At 33.3% G+C, this 20,569-nt stretch overlaps 1 protein-coding gene across 1 annotated transcript in view; it reads right to left on the bottom strand.

Moving 5' to 3' along the window:
• Nucleotides 1-6,994: 6,994 nt before the first annotated feature.
• The window catches only part of LOC134839029 (Na(+)/citrate cotransporter-like), a 54,652-nt gene continuing 41,077 nt past the window's right edge, over nucleotides 6,995-20,569 (bottom strand). The window contains exons 9-11 of the mRNA XM_063854425.1: nucleotides 14,764-14,936; nucleotides 14,238-14,420; nucleotides 6,995-7,212 (exon numbers count right to left, since the gene is read on the bottom strand). Of these exons, the coding sequence (XP_063710495.1) occupies nucleotides 7,079-7,212; nucleotides 14,238-14,420; nucleotides 14,764-14,936 (490 nt within the window). The 3' untranslated portion in view covers nucleotides 6,995-7,078. The remainder of the gene's footprint in view (nucleotides 7,213-14,237; nucleotides 14,421-14,763; nucleotides 14,937-20,569) is intronic.

The raw sequence follows: 20,569 nt of genomic DNA, 5'->3' as shown, positions 1-20,569 counted from the left end.
TCCAAACAAAATCAGTACCACAAACAATCATCAATAAGGATCGAGTGATTTGTCACATAAAAGCCCTATCTGTTCCACTTTCCAAGAATGAGCGGAATTTTTCTGCTTGGGTGATTTTTTATTCGGTCAAACTTCGACCACTGAACTAAGTATTTTTGACGGAAACTTTAATGCCATCTGAGAGATATTGTTGTACTGAGCTGATTTGAAAAAATAGGGTATCTTTGATCCTTTTTTGTACTGTTACAGGCTTTTGAAAATTGCTATATTGGTGAATTTGGGATAAACAGTATGCAATTTAATGCGTTCTTATAACAAGCGTTAGCAGTGAATTAATACGTTCCAAATTCAACCTAAGTCTGAATACGAGCTCAATATTTAGTGCTTTTGAAACATTAACAGACGCTAAACATAACCCTTGTATTTTTATATGCATGTGGGGGGATGTAATAAAGGAAAATCAGAAACAAAAAAATCTTTTTTTTTCTCGCACTTTGTGTCAATTAATCGCCGAAAAAAAAAATGATTTTTCTGGTGCTTGTGAAACTTTCAATTTTTCATTGAATGTTATAAAGTTTTCATTGACTCATAAAAAACTAAAAAATGATAGAAAAAAGGGATTAATAAGTAAATCAGTTACAACAATTATTCTAGTGTAGAAACGGTTTAGTAAAAATTCAAAAAAAACATCGTTGTGCAATAGAAACAAAAACAAAAAAATGTTTGAAAGTATTCAGGATTAACGAGATAAACATTTTCAATTGAATGGAGCATCTTGCGAGTATCCCGTTGCGAATGTTCTAAAAGGATTTTGAAACTATTTTGAGAAAAATAATTTGAAAAATTGAGAAAAAATCAATTATAACCATTTGTTATTCAATCAAAATCTCTTTTTTGGAAAAAAAATAGAATCAATTATAATTATAAATCAATTATATTCTATTAATTTTCAATCTGTTTCTTATTCAATCATCACTTTTATCTCAATTTCAATCATGTTTTTTATTTAAAAAAATCAATTTCAAAAGTTTATAATCGACTATAATTCTTTTTGCTTGCCATTTCAATTTTCAACCTTACATCTGTCTTGCTTACCTTGTATGATTTTCATAGATGCTGAATTATTTGGAAAATTAAAAAATTGTCATAGCAGTTTAAAAACCAGTTCAAATTTATGTTTTTCTTACTTTTTCATTTTTTCATTTGCAATAATGGTTGTTTCAATGAACGCAATTATAGGTTTTGTATTAAGGAAAATATCAGCACATTGTTTTTTTCATGATTGCTTAAAATTTTTATCCACTGTTAGAACTTTTTAACTAAATTTATTCTAATCGATATAAATATTTTTCTGCATGCACTAAACTCAACTAAAACGGACTAGAAGAGATTCTATTATCTTGGAAAATATCCTGACTTTAATTTCCCGGGTTGACGTCCATAGAAAAAAAGCTTATTTAACAGATTCATATATGAAATTTATGGGAAAAAAACCCTGTCATACAAAACTCATACAAAATTTAAAATTTGTTTTAGAGACTGTATTTTGCTTTTTTTGAACTTATGTGTACCGCAGACGAAGTTTAATTAAAAAAAGGACAAAAAACAGGCCAAAACTGCAAGAGAAACCTGAAAACATGCCGTGGTCGGCGCCTTGTTTTCCAATACAATACAGAGTTGTTTCTGTAGTTTATATTAAGTATAACTCTGTAGCTAGTACTCGTTTGAAAACAAATTGTGGTTCTATCATTATAATCATGATTATTATGACTAGTATTCTGATTACTTTTATGTTTATTATTTTGATATTGTTTTTCTGATAAATATTATTGAGATTTTATCATCAGTATTTTTTTATTTATCATGTTTTATGATTAATATTATGATTAATATGATAATTATAATTTTTATTGATGATTTTATTGATATTATTTTTATGAATAATTATATTTTTTTTTGTCTCAGCAAAATTTTTGAATCATTTTGATTCAAAAAATTGCCTTTTTCGCGCATTTTCTTTTCCCATCTCCATCTCTAGAAGCATTTTTCGTATGCTCCCCAATTGAACTTCTTTCGAACACATGGTTGTTGCCGAGGAACAATAATTAAATTTGGGTTTTCTTGAAGCCTTAAACAAAAACCGACATTTTTGTAGAATTTTGAAGAATCCGACTCATCTTTTGTTTGCCTTGATTTTCGCTGAATAATTATGTTGTAAACGCTACTCAAAATTTTTCTTGCTTCAAAAACAAAATATAACAAATCAGTTGGAAATATGAAATACAGGAAAAATTGGGGCATATGATTTTTCCCAATTTTTTTCCAAACAAAATCAGTACCACAAACAATCATCAATAAGGATCGAGTGATTTGTCACATAAAAGCCCTATCTGTTCCACTTTCCAAGAATGAGCGGAATTTTTCTGCTTGGGTGATTTTTTATTCGGTCAAACTTCGACCACTGAACTAAGTATTTTTGACGGAAACTTTTATGCCATCTGAGAGATATTGTTGTACTGAGCTGATTTGAAAAAATAGGGTATCTGTGATCCTTTTTTGTACTGTTACAGGCTTTTGAAAATTGCTATATTGGTGAATTTGGGATAAACAATGCGCAATTTAATGCGTTCTTATAACAAGCGTTAGCAGTGAATTAATACGTTCCAAATTCAACCTAAGTCTGAATACGAGCTCAATATTTAGTGCTTTTGAAACATTAACAGACGCTAAACATAACCCTTGTATTTTTATATGCATGTGGGGGGATGTAATAAAGGAAAATCAGAAACAAAAAAATCTTTTTTTTTTCTCGCACTTTGTGTCAATTAATCGCCGAAAAAAAAAATGATTTTTCTGGTGCTTGTGAAACTTTCAATTTTTCATTGAATGTTATAAAGTTTTCATTGACTCATAAAAAACTAAAAAATGATAGAAAAAAGGGATTAATAAGTAAATCAGTTACAACAATTATTCTAGTGTAGAAACGGTTTAGTAAAAATTCAAAAAAAACATCGTTGTGCAATAGAAACAAAAACAAAAAAATGTTTGAAAGTATTCAGGATTAACGAGATAAACATTTTCAATTGAATGGAGCATCTTGCGAGTATCCCGTTGCGAATGTTCTAAAAGGATTTTGAAACTATTTTGAGAAAAATAATTTGAAAAATTGAGAAAAAATCAATTATAACCATTTGTTATTCAATCAAAATCTCTTTTTTGGAAAAAAAATAGAATCAATTATAATTATAAATCAATTATATTCTATTAATTTTCAATCTGTTTCTTATTCAATCATCACTTTTATCTCAATTTCAATCATGTTTTTTATTTAAAAAAATCAATTTCAAAAGTTTATAATCGACTATAATTCTTTTTGCTTGCCATTTCAATTTTCAACCTTACATCTGTCTTGCTTACCTTGTATGATTTTCATAGATGCTGAATTATTTGGAAAATTAAAAAATTGTCATAGCAGTTTAAAAACCAGTTCAAATTTATGTTTTTCTTACTTTTTCATTTTTTCATTTGCAATAATGGTTGTTTCAATGAACGCAATTATAGGTTTTGTATTAAGGAAAATATCAGCACATTGTTTTTTTCATGATTGCTTAAAATTTTTATCCACTGTTAGAACTTTTTAACTAAATTTATTCTAATCGATATAAATATTTTTCTGCATGCACTAAACTCAACTAAAACGGACTAGAAGAGATTCTATTATCTTGGAAAATATCCTGACTTTAATTTCCCGGGTTGACGTCCATAGAAAAAAAGCTTATTCAACAGTTTCATATATGAAATTTATGGGAAAAAAGCCTGTCATACAAAACTCATACAAAATTTAAAATTTGTTTTAGAGACTGTATATTGCTTTTTTTGAACTTATGTGTACCGCAGACGAAGTTTAATTAAAAAAAGGACAAAAAACAGGCCAAAACTGCAAGAGAAACCTGAAAACATGCCGTGGTCGGCGCCTTGTTTTCCAATACAATACAGAGTTGTTTCTGTAGTTTATATTAAGTATAACTCTGTAGCTAGTACTCGTTTGAAAACAAATTGTGGTTCTATCATTATAATCATGATTATTATGACTAGTATTCCGATTACTTTTATGTTTATTATTTTGATATTGTTATTCTGATTAATATTATTGAGATTTTATCATCAGTATTATTTTATTTATCATGTTTTATGATTAATATTATGATTAATATGATAATTATAATTTTTATTGATGATTTTATTGATATTATTTTTATGAATAATTTTATTTTTTTTTGTCTCAGCGAAATTTTTGAATCATTTTGATTCAAAAAATTGCCTTTTTCGCGCATTTTCTTTTCCCATCTCCAACGTAGTCCAAGATGAGTTTTTCAACTAAAAAACCGAATACTGTTTTTTTGTGAACACGATTATTATGTTTTTGTTTCATTTGCTAATTTAAAATCAAATTTGTAAGAAAAACAGGCCTTTTTTCTCATCCACCAAAAAAATTTTCAAACTAACAATTATTTAGCCACATACAAAAAGTTACATTTTTGGTATTTAATTCCTTGTGAAACTGTTAAAATTAACTTACAAGGCTAAAATTACCAAATGCAGTTTATCTGCGTAGTGACTGCCAGTTACACTCTGGATTTTCTCATGACAAAAATACTTGATTAGTGTTTCGGACGAAACACAAAATATCAAAACAAATATTTTAAATCATTTGTGGATGAAATGCTTGTCATACAATTTCATAGAACGGAAAAATGCTTATCATGCTTTTTTAAATTTTGGGGATAAAAAGGTTGATTAAAAAGCACAAACTTTAATTCCAGAGTATGGAAAAACACTACGAGGCCATACTGTGCACTGGATAGGCGCACAATAAGCATTTCGTCGATTGCATAAGCCTTCGGGTTTTTTTTTTAGTGGATGCGGGTTTTTATTTTATGTCAATAAGGATGCTGCATACTGCGAAAGTACTAAGAAGCTAAAGGTACTAAGAATGCAATAGCTAGACAACATCTTGCAGGAATAAACTATTTCTACATTATCTTATTATCCAAAAACTCCTCGCATTTTGCTTTCATACACCATGTTAGTTATCAATTTCTGGATCTTTCATTCATCTTTCTGCAATATTTATGAATATGCATTCGAAAGATTTGCTTCAAAGCTACGAGTTTTTGGCTATAAAAAGAACGTTTGTTGGGGAATTCCAATATCATTTTTGTATATAAAAGGAAATATACCAAAAAGACGAAAACAAGTGTACTACTACAATGACTAATTGTTGTGCGAATGGAGATTTTAAAATTGCGAAGCAAGCGTGGCAAGCAATTTGGCTTCACAAGCGTGGATTTTGTTTTGTGATGCTCAACATACAGAAAGTGAACAAAAAACACTCTGATGTAACCAAAGCGCACTGGCTAAGTGGCTAGAGCTCTGCCCAAAACAGCATTTGTAGAATTGCTATGGAAATTAAGGCCTGAAGTTTGAACAGATTTACAATAGAAAACATAAGTTTTTCTGTGGGTCTAGATAGATTCGATGATGCATCTTAACTTTTGGTTTTTCCGTTGAATTCTGAGCTCGGAAAGTGTTAAACTTTTTTGAAATTTGCAAACATTTACGAACTTGTTTTAAAACAAAACAAGACTGCTCGTATATCACGGCAAACTCCTGAATGTTTCCGAATACACTTAAATCAAAAACTCTATGGTTGAAAAAAAGACGAATTTTTTTTAAAAAAAAATCATGTTTTTTTTTCTTTTTCTCCGCTAAAGTAAACTAAAAAGGAATGTGTTTAGCAGGTCTAATCCAATTTTTAAGAGCGAATGACTTGCCTCAATTCAGCTCAAAAATTCGCTGCTTACGCGGGTCACAAGATTGCAATACATCGCGCCTTAAATTTCTCCAGTTGGTCGAATCAATAATTTCAAACCCCATTAGCTCTACAAAAAATGATTGCAAGTGCAATTTCTTTAAATTTGAGCTCCAGACAATAAAATTTTTTACAAGATTTCTTCAAAAAAGCTCAGTTAAGAATTCGAAAATCGACAGAATAAATAACCGATCGTAACCGATCCAAGCATAATTTTTCCGCACTTTGTTCGAAGGTCAGAACAACAACGCAATTTGGGGTGTTCTCAATCAGAAAAGCCCTCAAGTCAAGTGGCAAATTTTCTGCAAATAAAACGCTTTTGTAGGTTTATTGAAAAAGTTAAAGCTTGAGTTTTACACAGCTTTATGATAAAAACATAAGCTTTTCTATGGGGCTAAAAATTATACATCAAAAAATTGAAAACTGTGGAATTATTTTCTGTCATGTTTTGGTTTAACTTGCTCTTTGAAAGCAAAAAAAACAATAATAAAATTTGGTTCTTTTAGTCAAAAGTTCGTTCTGGAATTTTTGCTTTTTTGCTTTCTAACAATCCTTGCTCAAGCACAAAAATAAATTGTAGCTTTACTAAAAAATAACAAAAGGCTTAGGTAATTAAAACTGCTGATTTCCTGGGTTTCTTAGAAGGGTACTGGCTGGTGTCCAGACTTGGTTTTCACGTTTTTTTTATCTGAGTCTTCGTGGCAGGGTTCCTGAATGGCTCCTGCCAGGAAGTCCAGGATTGACTTGGACTCTTAAGTTTCTAGCAGAAAGTGTCAAGTTTTTCCTTGGCTGTGTAGCCCTGCAATCCTCTAACATATGTAAAAGATATGAGTGTAGATTCCAGAATCGTGATAACAAAAACTTCGGCAAAACTATAAAACCAAAAGCATGGAACCTTAAGGAGCACATTTGGTATTTTCATGTCCAGTCATCTTGAAAAAATTTTCAAGACAGCTGAGATGTTTTTCAAGATTTAGCAAGATTTTTCAATATTATTTTTTGAAGATATCAGAAATTGATGGATTTGGGAGATATAAAATCAGATCTCAGTCAACTATTCAAAAAGCTGCAGTACATTCAAAATTTTTGTTGATACGATATATATTTTTGCTTATCTGACTAATTTATACGATATCTGATTATTCATTATAAAGTCCCTTGCAATGAATGTATACTCTTTAGAGTTTTGTTTTGATTGTTTTTGTTTCATGAAGTTTCAAGCGGCTGGTGCATAGAAAACACGACATTTCCCCAAGTGAATGCCCAACAAGTTGCAACTGTGAAGCAAAGAATATTCAACAAGAATCCACACTTGACCATGTCACGCACACGCAGGGTACCTGAAACGAAGGTCAAATCTCTCAGAGCTAGCTATCTATACAAAGCTTTAGACTGACCATTGCTTATTAATTATTAACCAATGGTCAGTCTAAAGCTTTTATAAAAACCGCTTATGGCAAAAAAAAATTCAGTAGAGTGGGAACTCTTTTTCTCGATTTTTTATAGGTTTTCGCAGATGTCCTAAAACACTATAAAGACCGTATATTGCTTTTTTTGAACTTATGTGTACCGCAGACGAAGTTTAATTTAAAAAAGGACAAAAAACAGGCCAAAATTGCAAGAGAAACCTGAAAACATGCCGTGCTCGGCGCCTTGTTTTCCAATACAATGCAGAGTTGTTTCTGTAGTTTAGATTAAGTATAACTCTGTAGCTAGTACTCGTTTGAAAACAAATTGTGGTTCTATCATTATAATCATGATTATTATGACTAGTATTCTGATTACTTTTATGTTTATTATTTTGATATTGTTTTTCTGATAAATATTATTGAGATTTTATCATCAGTATTTTTTTATTTATCATGTTTTATGATTAATATTATGATTAATATGATAATTATAATTTTTATTGATGATTTTATTGATATTATTTTTATGAATAATTTTTTTTTGTCTCAGCGAAATTTTTGAAACATTTTGATTCAAAAAATTGCCTTTTTCGCGCAGGTTCCTTTCCCATCTCCATCTCTAGAAGCATGTCCTTGTACTTCTTTTTAGAGTATAAATGATAATAAAAGTACGAGAACCAGCTTGAATTCAGCTTCTAAAAACTTGCTACTTGCAACACGTACGGTTTATAATAACGTTGCCCTTGACAGTCGCAGTGTTAATAACAATTTCAATCAATTTTACTACAATAACGTAATATAAAATATCAAGTCTCAATTAACCTGCAGGTTAAATTAGGTTCAATCATTTTCCTTCTGAAACCTAGTAGTACTGAAATCATTAATCCGTATTTAGTAAATTTAGTAGATTTTTCTCGCCTCACGATCGCTTCATGAGTCCTTTGTAACTCCGCATTTACATAATCTACCATCATTTTAGTGTCTGGTTTTTTCGGCTTTTCAGCATATAGTGTAAAGACGGCAGTCGAAAATACCCATTGTAATTTACTGAACATCCGTAAACGACGGCACTCCTTTTGTGCGCTTCATGATCTTACGCAGTTTGTTCAACATATCAGCAAAATACCCCGACACGTCCTCATCCAGTCTCTGAATATCATCCTGTTTTGTAGTCATCCCTCCAGTTAAACAGAAGTTTCTCCTTGTCAAAATAAGAATTATCCACACTCCCTTTTTTCGGGCTCGGTACATTTTTCGGGCTAATGATAACTTTTTTCTGAAAATTTTGTTCCTCAACATTTGCTTCCCCTCGTAGTCTGCTTTTTGTCTTTGACGACAACCCTACGCGCGCTCTGACCGGCACTTTGTTTTTATCTTCTTCTGGGCTTCGCTCAGTGCACGTTCACATGAGTCGCATCATCCCTTGACGATGTACTTGACTGTTCCTCTTTTACCCCCTTCGGTGTAGAAGGAATCACGCTTATCTTAGTTTCTGCCAACTATTCATTTTTATCCATTTCTTAGGCTTCCCTAGCGCATGGTTCTCTCTCACTAGTTTTGTCTTGCTCATCTTCTTCCACCTCGTCCGCTGACGAGAGCATACCTGGGCTATTTGAGGACCTGACAACGCTGTTTCCATGCGCACAACACTTTGGTCATCTGAGCAGGAGTAAGGTACTTTTTTTATCATTCATGCGGTTCACCACATGTTTTACAACCGTCTCGTAGTTTGAGCTTCTTTGCTTTCAAAATTTTCCTCCGTATCAGGTTCCGCCAAAACAGGTCGTGCTATAATCGGGCTTTCAACTGTCATAGAGTCGTCGGAGGAACTGTCGATCTAAATCGTTTTAGTAACAGTCCGTGGGTATTGCCCGCTGCAATGATCTTAGGCGGTTTATTCATTATTCATTAAACCGTGGCTTTCATCGCCGACGTTACGTCGTTCCGATTCTTTCGCATTTTTGACTGCCGTGACAACTGGGGTCATTGTTTTTGAACCTTAATTTATTGGTATATACAAACTGTGAATCACTTTGTGTAAAATTAAAGTGAGTGTGTGATTATTTCCCGAACAACTTTATAGGTGCGTTGTTTTCAGTGCTTCAATAATATACTTCAGTACTTCGTTTGCTATAGTCAAGACTGCTCTTAAGTCAAAGAATTCGGGCTCATCGAAAAGAATTGAAGGAACCATATTGTGACTGTATGCTTCTGACTTTAGTCTATCTTGTTTTTTCCAAAAATTGCTTAAAACTTCTCGTTGCGCCTTCAGCACAGACAAACGCTTTGTAAAAAGCCCTACAAATTTTTTCCCGACGTGCTCTGGGCGTTTTTGTCTGCCTCCGGCTCTGGTGCTGAGGAATGCTCAACTCTTTCATACGTCTCTATTGTCGACTCATCCACCAGTAACGCGCCGAGAAACACTTTTATTGTTTTACCTAATCAAAGAACTGGATTTTTCTTAATCCATTTTTCATACAACGCTTTTTGTCTGACCGTATGTCATGTTGTATATGGTTTTCTGCCAAAATGAGTCAAAAAGCGTGATCATTCGGTCGATTGATGAAATGTTTCCCGATCAAAAAGTATAATTTTGTTTGACACCTCTTTCAACGTAGGTTTTGCTTTCTGGAAAAAAACACGCCATTAATCTTTCCCATAATGTTCTCGTACAAGTTACAACCAGTCCGGTTGACTTTGGTTCCTCATTAGCGCAAACTAAAAATTTTGCAGCAAATGTCATAGGACATCTAACTCTAGTTCTTAATTAAATTCCTTCGTAGGTTTTAATTTCGTTACGTTGTTTTCCATTTTGACTAATTTTAAATGCGTAACCAATTTGCTGCACCCCTTAAAATTTACTGTAGTGAACCGATCTTAAAGTAGTTTCTAGCAAGTTTCTCTTTTGAAACATCCCAGAATTGTCTTTAAGCAACCTCATCATTATCGGTGCTCGTAACTGCATTGGCACTACCATCTTACCCTCCATAAAAATGATGCCATTGGATGTATGGAGTTATTAGGTGTAATTCCGGAAAAAGAATTCAAATCAATGATAACAACATAAAAAATTATTTTCAATGCTTCATTAATGCAGTTCAGTATTTCCTTTGCTATAGTCAAGCTTGTTCAAAAGTCAGCATCAAAAAACTCGGGCTCATCGAAAAATTGAAGGGGTCCCGGGTTATTGAAAGATTCATCAGTTCTTCAGTCTTCTCCAACGGATAATTCAATTCGCATTTTTTGCAATCTTCTGTACGTTGTTGTTTCTCAATGCAAATTTTGTTCAATGGTTACTTTTTGAAATGCGTTGATAGGTTTCTTCGCTTCGCATTCTTTCCAATTACGTAAAATGCATTCAGATTTTGTGTCGCTTAAGATGTCATATTGAGAATTCGTTAGCTCATCCTTTCAATAGCCGACGATGCTATTAAACAATTAGTTGCACTCACATGAGGAACCACGTATGCATTATACAAGTCTGAGTTTTTATGCTGCCGTTTCTATGGGTTTTATCAACTCTATAATTTTTCTCGGTATATGTTCAATCTCGCAGTTTCAAGCCAACCTGTCAACCCAACTGACTAATCTCGAGTGAGTCGTTTTTGGGTTTTTTTTTGTTCAAAGACACAAGTAAAGCATTATTATCAGTGATTATTTTGAATGGCGTCCCAAACTAACAATTTAGGTTCTAAGCCATTGCCCACGATAGTGCATCTAACTTCAAAGTTTTTCATGCTTTACTTTAGTATAGCCTCAGTCAAAAATTTTGGCAAATTTGAATGGGGTTTTAACCCGTTCATGTATAGTTATTCTGCCTGAGGAATTTTTTGACGTGTCGCACCTAATTCTTGTTTGCTTTTTTGCGCAAAAATGGTATTTTGCACAAATTTTTTCACGAGTTTTTTCATTAATTGGAACGCTAAAGTAAGTTTCTGTTTCCAATGAATACATGAACCTGTGGTAGACGACCCATGGGTTCGTGGTGGACCACGTGTTCGTGGTAGACGAACCCGTGGAATATATGGCGTAGTTGACAGGATAAAGCAAATCCTCTTTACGTTATGTCTTTCATTTAACAAAATATCGATTGTTTCTTCGACATTTGGCAACACATGGACGAGGACTCTCTTATGTCTCCCAAAATATGACTCTCAAAATATGTGTGTCTCTCAAAATATGTCTCTCAAATTATGTTCAGTATGTTTACGTTGTACTGGTGAAAATTGAACCCTGGTTTTAGATCTTCGTTTCCCAAGTTGTCCAAGTTTCTGAAGTTGTCTCGTTGTCCTCTTTCCGTGATGAAAAATTCCGCGCCCTTGGTTAACCAACCTTCCAACTCCCCATTCACAAACATGTAACCAGTTTTATTAATTTTATCATTTGTCGCGTTATAAAAATTGCTTTGAATTTCTACTGGTATATTTTCAAAAGCCAGTAAGTTTGGTTTGGCCGTAGTTCCTTCGGATCTTTTTGACTTTCATCACCAGCCCTGTCCCATACAATCCTAATAGAAAACACTACAAAGTCTTCTTCCTCGTTTTTCTCTTCAAAAATCCTGATAATTTTTGTTTTGTATTGTCAAACTTCATGCACTCAATCCCTCGGTCTCAACAATTATTAGAGACAAAAATTTTTGCTCAATAGTATTCTCTGTGGTTCGATTTTGATGGATTACCAAAAATGTGATATATTTTGTCAGTAATTTTTACTCATTTTTTAAACTTGTTTATTTTTCCCCATTTACTCCGTTTACCGGTTTTCGGTTTATGTTTTCCCCATTTTGCCTAGGTGCGTCTCACTGGTTTGAACAAATTTCTCCCAAACTTTGAAAGGCCTCCGCTGATTTTTTTTGTACATGATCTTTTGTACACATCAAAGAGCCCATTTTTCCTTTAAACGACAGATTCTTCCTTTAGTTCAAAGTTGCACCCCCGGGTCAAGTCATTCGGGTCTGCAAAAAATGGTCCCAAAATTTCAAACATTTTTTTTCAAGTAGCGGGAATCTTCTACTGGTTTCGATCGGTTCCTTCATGAGTGCATCCGATGCCAATTTGAACATTTCAATACTTTTGATTTGGATAATTTTTCGATGCCGATAATTCTGGTAAATATATCCTCGACCTAGATTTTCCAGGGATAAAATAACTTCAATTGCAGCCGTTTATCTACTTCACCCCGGGTGCTTCCTTCAATTTTTATGCTCTCAACATTCGCTCGGCGGCTTCCTTTGTCCCTCCATGCATGCAGTTAACGCCGCTACGTTTCTGCCTTTCCTTTCCGTTCTCATTGGCTGATCTTCTGTTGTTCAGACGTTGGATACGTGTTTTCCGGTAAAACATTCTCTATCAATAGATCACTCATGCTCGTTTCCTCCTTCGCTATCACCACCAGCTATGTTTTTTGGACCTTGTCCTCCCATTGTACCAATGGTTCCTGTGATGGGCCGTTCCAAAAAATTCTAGGCCGCGTTAGCTGGATTCAATTTGTGACAGCGCCATGTGGAAATATGCACGTGTCTTAATTTCTAGTGTAACGTTGATATTAAAAAAAGAAAGACAGTGGATATTAAAACGTGGATTAACCAGCCAGAATTCACTAGCTTAAAAATTATCAATGGGGGAATATCTAATTTATGCAAGATGAAAAATAAAGAAATCTGAACGCATATGTTAATCATTCCTCATATCAATTTTTTTTCACCTGACCATAATATCATGCATAAGTAGTACCAAAAAATGCAATTAGGACGGAAAAATCTTCTGATTTTCGTAACTCTTTTTGCCCGTGGGCTCTCTGAACGCGAAGAATAAACGCGGAGGATATTACGATCCAGTGTATGTTGATTATGTTTTTCACATTGATGAAGATGGAGCCCGGATCGAGGTGCTGGACTTTGAAAGTCGAGCAAGTGCAGTTTTGCGGCTGAAATTACGAGAAACAAATTTTAAACTGAGCACAAAGTAGAAACATACCCGATTTCGGTCTAGAAAGTCGAAACAGAGTTCGAGAAAGTCAAAATATAGGTCGAGAAAGTCAAAAAATAAGTCGATAAAGTCGAAACACGGGTCGAGAAAATTGAAGTACACCCATTTTTGGTCGAGAAAATTGAAACACGTCTATGCGGGGTCAAAAAAAAAAATTTTAAAAATTATTTGAAAATAATTTAAAAGAACTGCAATAAGTGGAAACAAATTCTACAAACAAAATCGATTATTTTGAAAATAAAAATGGATTTTAATTGATCATAATGGATCGGAGGTGGATAAAATAAGTTTAGAAAAATTGTTCTTATCTAAGCTGGGTCGAAGAAACAAATTTTTTAAAATTGTCGGTCGAGAAAGTCAAAACATATCCAATTTATGTCGAGAAAATCGAAACAAATCTATGCGGGATCGAACAACCAAAGTTTTAAAAAATGTCGGTCGAGAAAATTGAGAGAGTCGAAACATACCGAATTTTGGTAGAGAAAGTCGAGACATATCTGAACTGGGTCGAACACAATTGAACATTTTTCTTGTTGGTTCAAGAAACTTTGTCGAGAAAGTCGAAAAATAACGAAATTCGGCCGAGAAAGTTGAAACATTCCAAGTTTTGGTCGAGAAAGTCGAGACAAAATCCGAGCACCTCGAACCGGGGGAAGAGCCGCTTTAGTTTTTATTTGTGTAAATATTCCTCCATCCGCCCTTTGAGAAATAATTTTTTGTCTACCTTCACTGAAAAAAAATTATATTAGATTTGATATAAAATTATAACTTGACATATTTGTAGTTATCTTTTGTTAATGATAAACCTACTGAAAAAAGCTAACGGAATGGTAACGGAACGAGGTTTATATGAAACAGTTGTAACTATCCTTTGTTAATGATAAATCTACTTGAAAAAAGCTAACGTAGTAGTAACGGAACGACGTTTATTAACCAATTCTTGTAATTTATATCTTATGGCTAGCATACCTTCGCTGAATACAATTGCGTTGGGTGGTGTGGCCACTGGGAAGCAGAATGCGAAGGAGCATGCCACTGTGGTGGGGACCATGAGGAGCAGGGGGTTCACCCCAAGTGCCCCCGACAGACTGGACATGATCGGCTGCACTATGGACGCGGTGGAGGTGTTCGAAGTGAACTCGGTCAGGAAACCTGCAATATTAACTTAATTAGCTGCTAATTCAATTGACTTAAATATTGATAACTTGTTAGTTTTTAGTTTTGCCGTCTTTTTTTTAGTTTGTAATTTCCAATGTAATTTCCGGTATAAAACCTCGATTATTTTGCCCATAGCAATACACACAATCATATCCTTTGGTTATAGACAAGTTATAATCATTAAAAAGTTTTTATTCGAGATATTTTAATATTACTTTTTGTACCGAGTTATAATCATTCAAAAGATTTTATTCGAGATATTTTAATATTACTTTTTGTACCGAGTAATTTGGCAGTGATCAACCAGTTCAATTCTTGGTACTTTTATGATCCTTACCTACTACACACACGATAATGAGCAGTAAGAAGAACGGGGGAATGCCATCTAGATGTTTGAGCGCATTCATGACCACTGTGTCCAGTCCTGAGCTCTGAACTCCAGAGGCCATGGCGAACCCTCCCCCAATTAGGAACAGAACACTCCACGACATCTTTTTCTGGACTGTGTCCCTAAATTTTAAGAGAGTTCGATTATTGTTCCACAGCTGGACAACTGGTCGACTGGGTTAGGAAAGTTAAATTGTGATACTAAATGACTTAGCTGAACAAGATTTGAAGGGTTGAGTTTAACTGAAATTAACTGACTAAAAGGTAACTTAAAGAGATGATGCCCGGGTTGGCCAAAAAATGCAATCTTCATATATGGCTCCAATATAATATTTTCCAATATAATTTAGAAGTCATAGTAAAGCTTCAAAGATGTTACGAATAAGGGATTTTTGGTGACTGTTATCAGACTCTTAAAATATTTTGAAAAAGCTCAATCCAAATGGTATCTAAGTTATTTATTTGCCATGGCAAGCAGCTGTTCAACGCAATCTAAATAAACGTTCCGCAAGGCCAGAAACACGATGATCACCCACTGGACTCAATGAGATCAATTTTGAATTTTTGGCGGAATCTTTGATCGGCCCTTATCGTTTGCTGTTTTCCATGTGAGGTTGTACAATCACCACGAAGCATTTTACCGTTTCTGAAGAGGCAAGCACGAGAGGTTATTTGAGCCAATGGAAGTTTTGAAAAATTGACGGTAACGGATCATATTTTTAAATATATTTTAAGTAGCGGCCCTGTAAAATTAGTTCCTTTTCTTTGCTGAATTCGACTACCATTTGTAGTACTGTGAGGTCTGAACTCTTTTTATTGGTGTAAAGTTTTGTCTGTTTTTACGCACTTGTTGCAGTTGGTACTATGTACTTGTAATTTTTCTTTTATCTTCGCGTACCGGATGTTTCGAAGCTAAATTCACTGAGACAAATTAGCCAAGTTGCGCTTCGTGCAATCTTTCGAGCATGACGCTTTGAAGACATCTGATTAATTAATCAAAGTATGAGCATCCTAGACTACCGTATGGATTGCCGGATAGCACTTCAGCTAGTACTTCAGTTAGTAGTTTCTGGAATATTCTAATCATTCGTGATCTTTCCGTTGTCGTCCAAAAAATTAGTTTCAATCTCAGGTTTGTTTAAACTTAGTCTTGAACTTAGGTATGAGCACTCCTCAATTCAATCAAACATTGTATCAAGGACCGGTTTTCCTGGACCAAGGTCATCTTAGCGGTTTTCTTCTGATGACGCCAGGTCGAGCTGCGAAATCACCTGTTTGTCAATGCTTTTGAATTTTAAACCTTACAGTTTTGCTTATTACTCAGCTTTGAACATCTTATTGGAAACAGATCTAAACTAGAGTTTATTATAGGATATTATTCTGATATTTTATCTCTATAAAATATTGAATGCTAACCAATCATATTCCATCTAACTAACAACCCACTTATTTGTAAGTGCTGAAATTACTTGTAATTTCAGCACCAGAGAGATTTGAATTTAACTTAGAAATTAGTTGCCTCTCCAAGAGAACTTCAGCAATCGCAATAAGCCAGTATACTCTAGATCTATTGAGCCTAGCAGAGACTAGTTAAACACCCTGAGACTAGTAGATATAAGAGTAAGATTAAGATTGGTATTAGACAAGAAGTTGCACGAATCTATCCGGCCGAAAATAAGATAGCGCGACGAGCAGACGGTGTACTTTATCTGAAATTACTCTATGAGTTTACTAAATGACATATTAACTCATCTGGTGCGACCAAAAGTCTCAAACAAGACCTTAACTAACTTAGATTAGAAACATTAACCAGAACATTAGATTAGAATTAGACAAATACAACATTTAAAAAAATGTTATATGACAAAAATCTAGTAGAAATGTCTCTACGACTCAATAGATCAGATCCAATTTTCCGAACAATACGAGAAGTACTCGATTTTGGAAGAAGACCTCGGACAATAGACGACGTAAGATTAGGAAGAAATCTACCATTCGATTTCACGATTGTACGACAAAAACCAGATCAAACTTTTATATTTAGAATACTTTCAGCAGTAAATTTAGGTTTTCATTTATTGACATAAAATTTTGAAGAAACATCTTCAATAACCTTTCATGGCGCTAAACGTAATAATTATACAATAACGAACGATAAAAACAACACTAGTCGTTCCCCTTAAAAAATCTGCAGTAAATTAAAAACATCTTGAAAGAAAAAAATTTATTGAAAATGAGGGTACAAAAATTAGTTAGTAAAAAGCATAAATTGTTAATAATATAAATCATTCCTTCATCCCAGCTTCATCACCTAAAACATAACATCAAATCTCAAAAACTAACAAACATCAAAACTAAAAATTTAACCTTTTTAACTTAACCTTTATCGAAATATTATCAAGGCTTATCATTGTTTTCACTTGAGTTAAATTCATTTAAAACAGCAGATTATCAAGGCTTCCCTTGAATCTTTAAATTAAATTAAACTAAATCTAAAATTCTGATCATAAAGGCTTATCCTTGGATCAAATAGAACAATTTTGTTCTCTCTCTCCCATATTAAAAAGTGTCTAACGGCCTCAAACGTCGATTCACTATCCAACCCTTATTAAAGACCCAGAAATAACAGAAAGTTTTCAAATAGCTAACCATTCTAATTAGGATAAACAGTGAAGAACTTCGGTTACTCATCCTTCACTTGATCCCCTTCCACTTAAGTGTCTAACGGCCTCAAACGTCGATTCACTATCCAACCCTTATTAAAGACCCAGAAATAACAGAAAGTTTTCAAATAGCTAACCATTCTAATTAGGATAAACAGTGAAGAACTTCGGTTACTCATCCTTCACTTGATCCCCTTCCACTTAAATGACCCAGGCTAAAACACTTTAACTTAGTAAGTCATAAAATAGTATCTAATGAACTACTTGCGTTCTAATTATACCTGAACCTTGTGGATCAATAACTATTCTCAAACCCTTAATCACAAATCACAGCCCCTAAGTAAGATAAGGTAAGTCTATCTTAACTTAGAATTATTCACGAGAAATTAAATATCTTTTACACTTTTCTCTCCAACCCGACAAATACGTCCTAAGTTAAGCTAGCCACAAAAAATTGTAGGAACTAACAATTTAAGACACTAGAAATCACTAACCCCAATATTGCATCCATCATCATAAACCTTATGTCAAGAGACAATTTAGGAAACAACTGTATAATTAACGACAAGAAATACGACCTCGTAATCACACCACACACACAAACAAAAGGATACATAAGAACAAAAAGACATACGCTAAGAAAATTATTAACAAACAAAAACAAATTATTAGGAAACGATTTTCAAACGAAGTAACGCAATCTCAGAATCAGAAACATGCGCAATGCAAGAACTCCACAATTTAAAAGAATCAGTAAAAAAAAACATCAAATTGACGATTAAATATACTTTTCTGACTCAGAAACAACGTCACCAGCATCAATAAAAGGAAAACGTAGAATAAAAAAGTCATACACAAACAAACCAATACGTCTGTACAATTGAAATCAACCAATAAGACACCTTGAAAAATACACACTAACAGTGATACAACACAAAAATGATCCAAAATGAATAAAAACCTAGAAGATTCAACACTCCCATTTTTAATACATCCACAAGCTGAAGCTCGAGGACAGGTTCAATTTTGCCAAAATTTAATCATAAATTTATTCGAAAATTGAGATATTCCATGCGCAAATCAATTTCCCGATGTAAAAATAAAAGAACAACTTCCTGACCACTATCTTAAAGGCATATGTAGTCTCACATCACAAGATGGAGTCTACACAATAGAAATCAGTTCACCAAACGCATTTTATGACAAATATCTCATTCAAACTGATGACGTAGATATTGAATTTTCAAAAGTTTCTTCGGAATACATCAAAAATATACAACATCAAAACTCACAAAGAGCAAATTCAATACTCACAAACCATGAATTTTCTTTTATCTATAGCTATTTATCTACATTAGAATTGAAGGAACCTCAAGGCAATTCACCAACTCAAAAATCTCTACATACAACCGTACGCCAAAAAATACATATAATTTCTAAATTTTTGATTGCAATCAGTGAAAATCTAACTAGTAACGAAATAACACAACACGTTAAACAAGATTTACAACAAATCTTAGCATGGTTCATAATCGAATACTTTGTTTATAAAATTGATCTTATAACACTAGCAAAAAAAAATTTTAGACCACAAATACAGATGACGAAACCATATTAGCAGAACAAACAGATTATATTTGGGAACCTGAAGGGTTTCATGATTTATTTATTAATATACCAACAGATATATCAAGCCAAGCAATTAGCACAATCTCTATTCACAAAGATTATGTTAAAGTATACTCACTTACAATTGACGCAACACCTTTAAATCATAATCCATTCTTTCATGAAAGAGCAGGAAATAATAGTCTAAACTCTACTTTCATAGAACAAGACAAATTAAAAAGAACAAGAAAACTCACACAACAAAATATACAAACCTCATCACCTTTCGTAATTGAACAAATAATTGAAACAATAGCAACAACAGAAGGATAACAAAGTAATTCATCTATTGAACCCAATTTTAAAACTCCAAAACCAAAAAAACCCAACGTTTCAGCAAACAGTTATACAATCCACGGCAAAACCCTCGGTTGCTCAAAAGTATTCACAAATGGATAACCAAACGTTTCTACCAGTAACAAAACCATCATATAAACAAAAAATAAATTATCAAAAAATAATTTCGCAGAACATAATTATAAATATGTAAATAGATCAAAAACAACAAAACCTTCGAATATGAATAATCAAAACTACTCATATTCACAAAGTCAAAGTATACCACAACCATCCTCAAACTCAGTAAACTTTAATGATCAACCACGATCTTTACAAGATCAAAGTGAAAATTAGCCATTTTTTAACAAAATAAAAATAATACAAATAGATACCATAATAGAAATCAACCTCCTTATTAAACAGCTAGTTGTTTTCCATCAGATGATGAGGAAAATTTTGATCAAATTCTTCAACGATTTTAATTAAGCCAAAGACCTCGTTCTTACAGTATTGATCAACCAAATGTTTTCGAACCATTTACACGAGTTGAACAAATAAGACAACCTAAAAATACTCCAACATCATACAATAATATTTTTCAATCACAAAACCCAGTCAATACATACTCTTACCAACCAACTCAAATTCATAACGAAATCTCACTGCCATGTTATTTACAACAACATGGAATAACAAAAAGTCAACATACAAACTTTTCGCAAATGCCAAATGCCGCAGAATCACTACAAATGACTATGAATCCATACCTAATGGTTGGATCATCAATATCATCGAATAAGCCACTAATGGTATTTGCATGCACAGATCTCTGAATACTCTGTAGAAAAATATCTAAACGCAGTCACAGCAAATTTGATTTTGAATATGAACCTGAACCAGTAAATACGCCGCTTCATCAAAATTGGATACATAGACGCACAGCCTTAATTCAAACCACACTTGACGGCGCAGCCCAAAAATGATTTTCAGTTTTACCTATATAATTTAAATCAGATTGGAAAAGATTCGCACAAGAATTCTCAAAACGTTTGATTCTGAAAGAAACAAACAACATCAAAGAGTTTCATGCAATGAAATTCGAAGACTACCAAATGAAACAAATAAAGAACTTGCAGTAAGCATTGA

The sequence above is a fragment of the Symsagittifera roscoffensis genome, chromosome 2, assembly GCF_963678635.1.
Source record: "Symsagittifera roscoffensis chromosome 2, txSymRosc1.1, whole genome shotgun sequence".
Classification (NCBI taxonomy): Eukaryota; Metazoa; Xenacoelomorpha; order Acoela; family Convolutidae; genus Symsagittifera; species Symsagittifera roscoffensis.
This window is presented reverse-complemented; position numbering and strand designations above follow the sequence as displayed.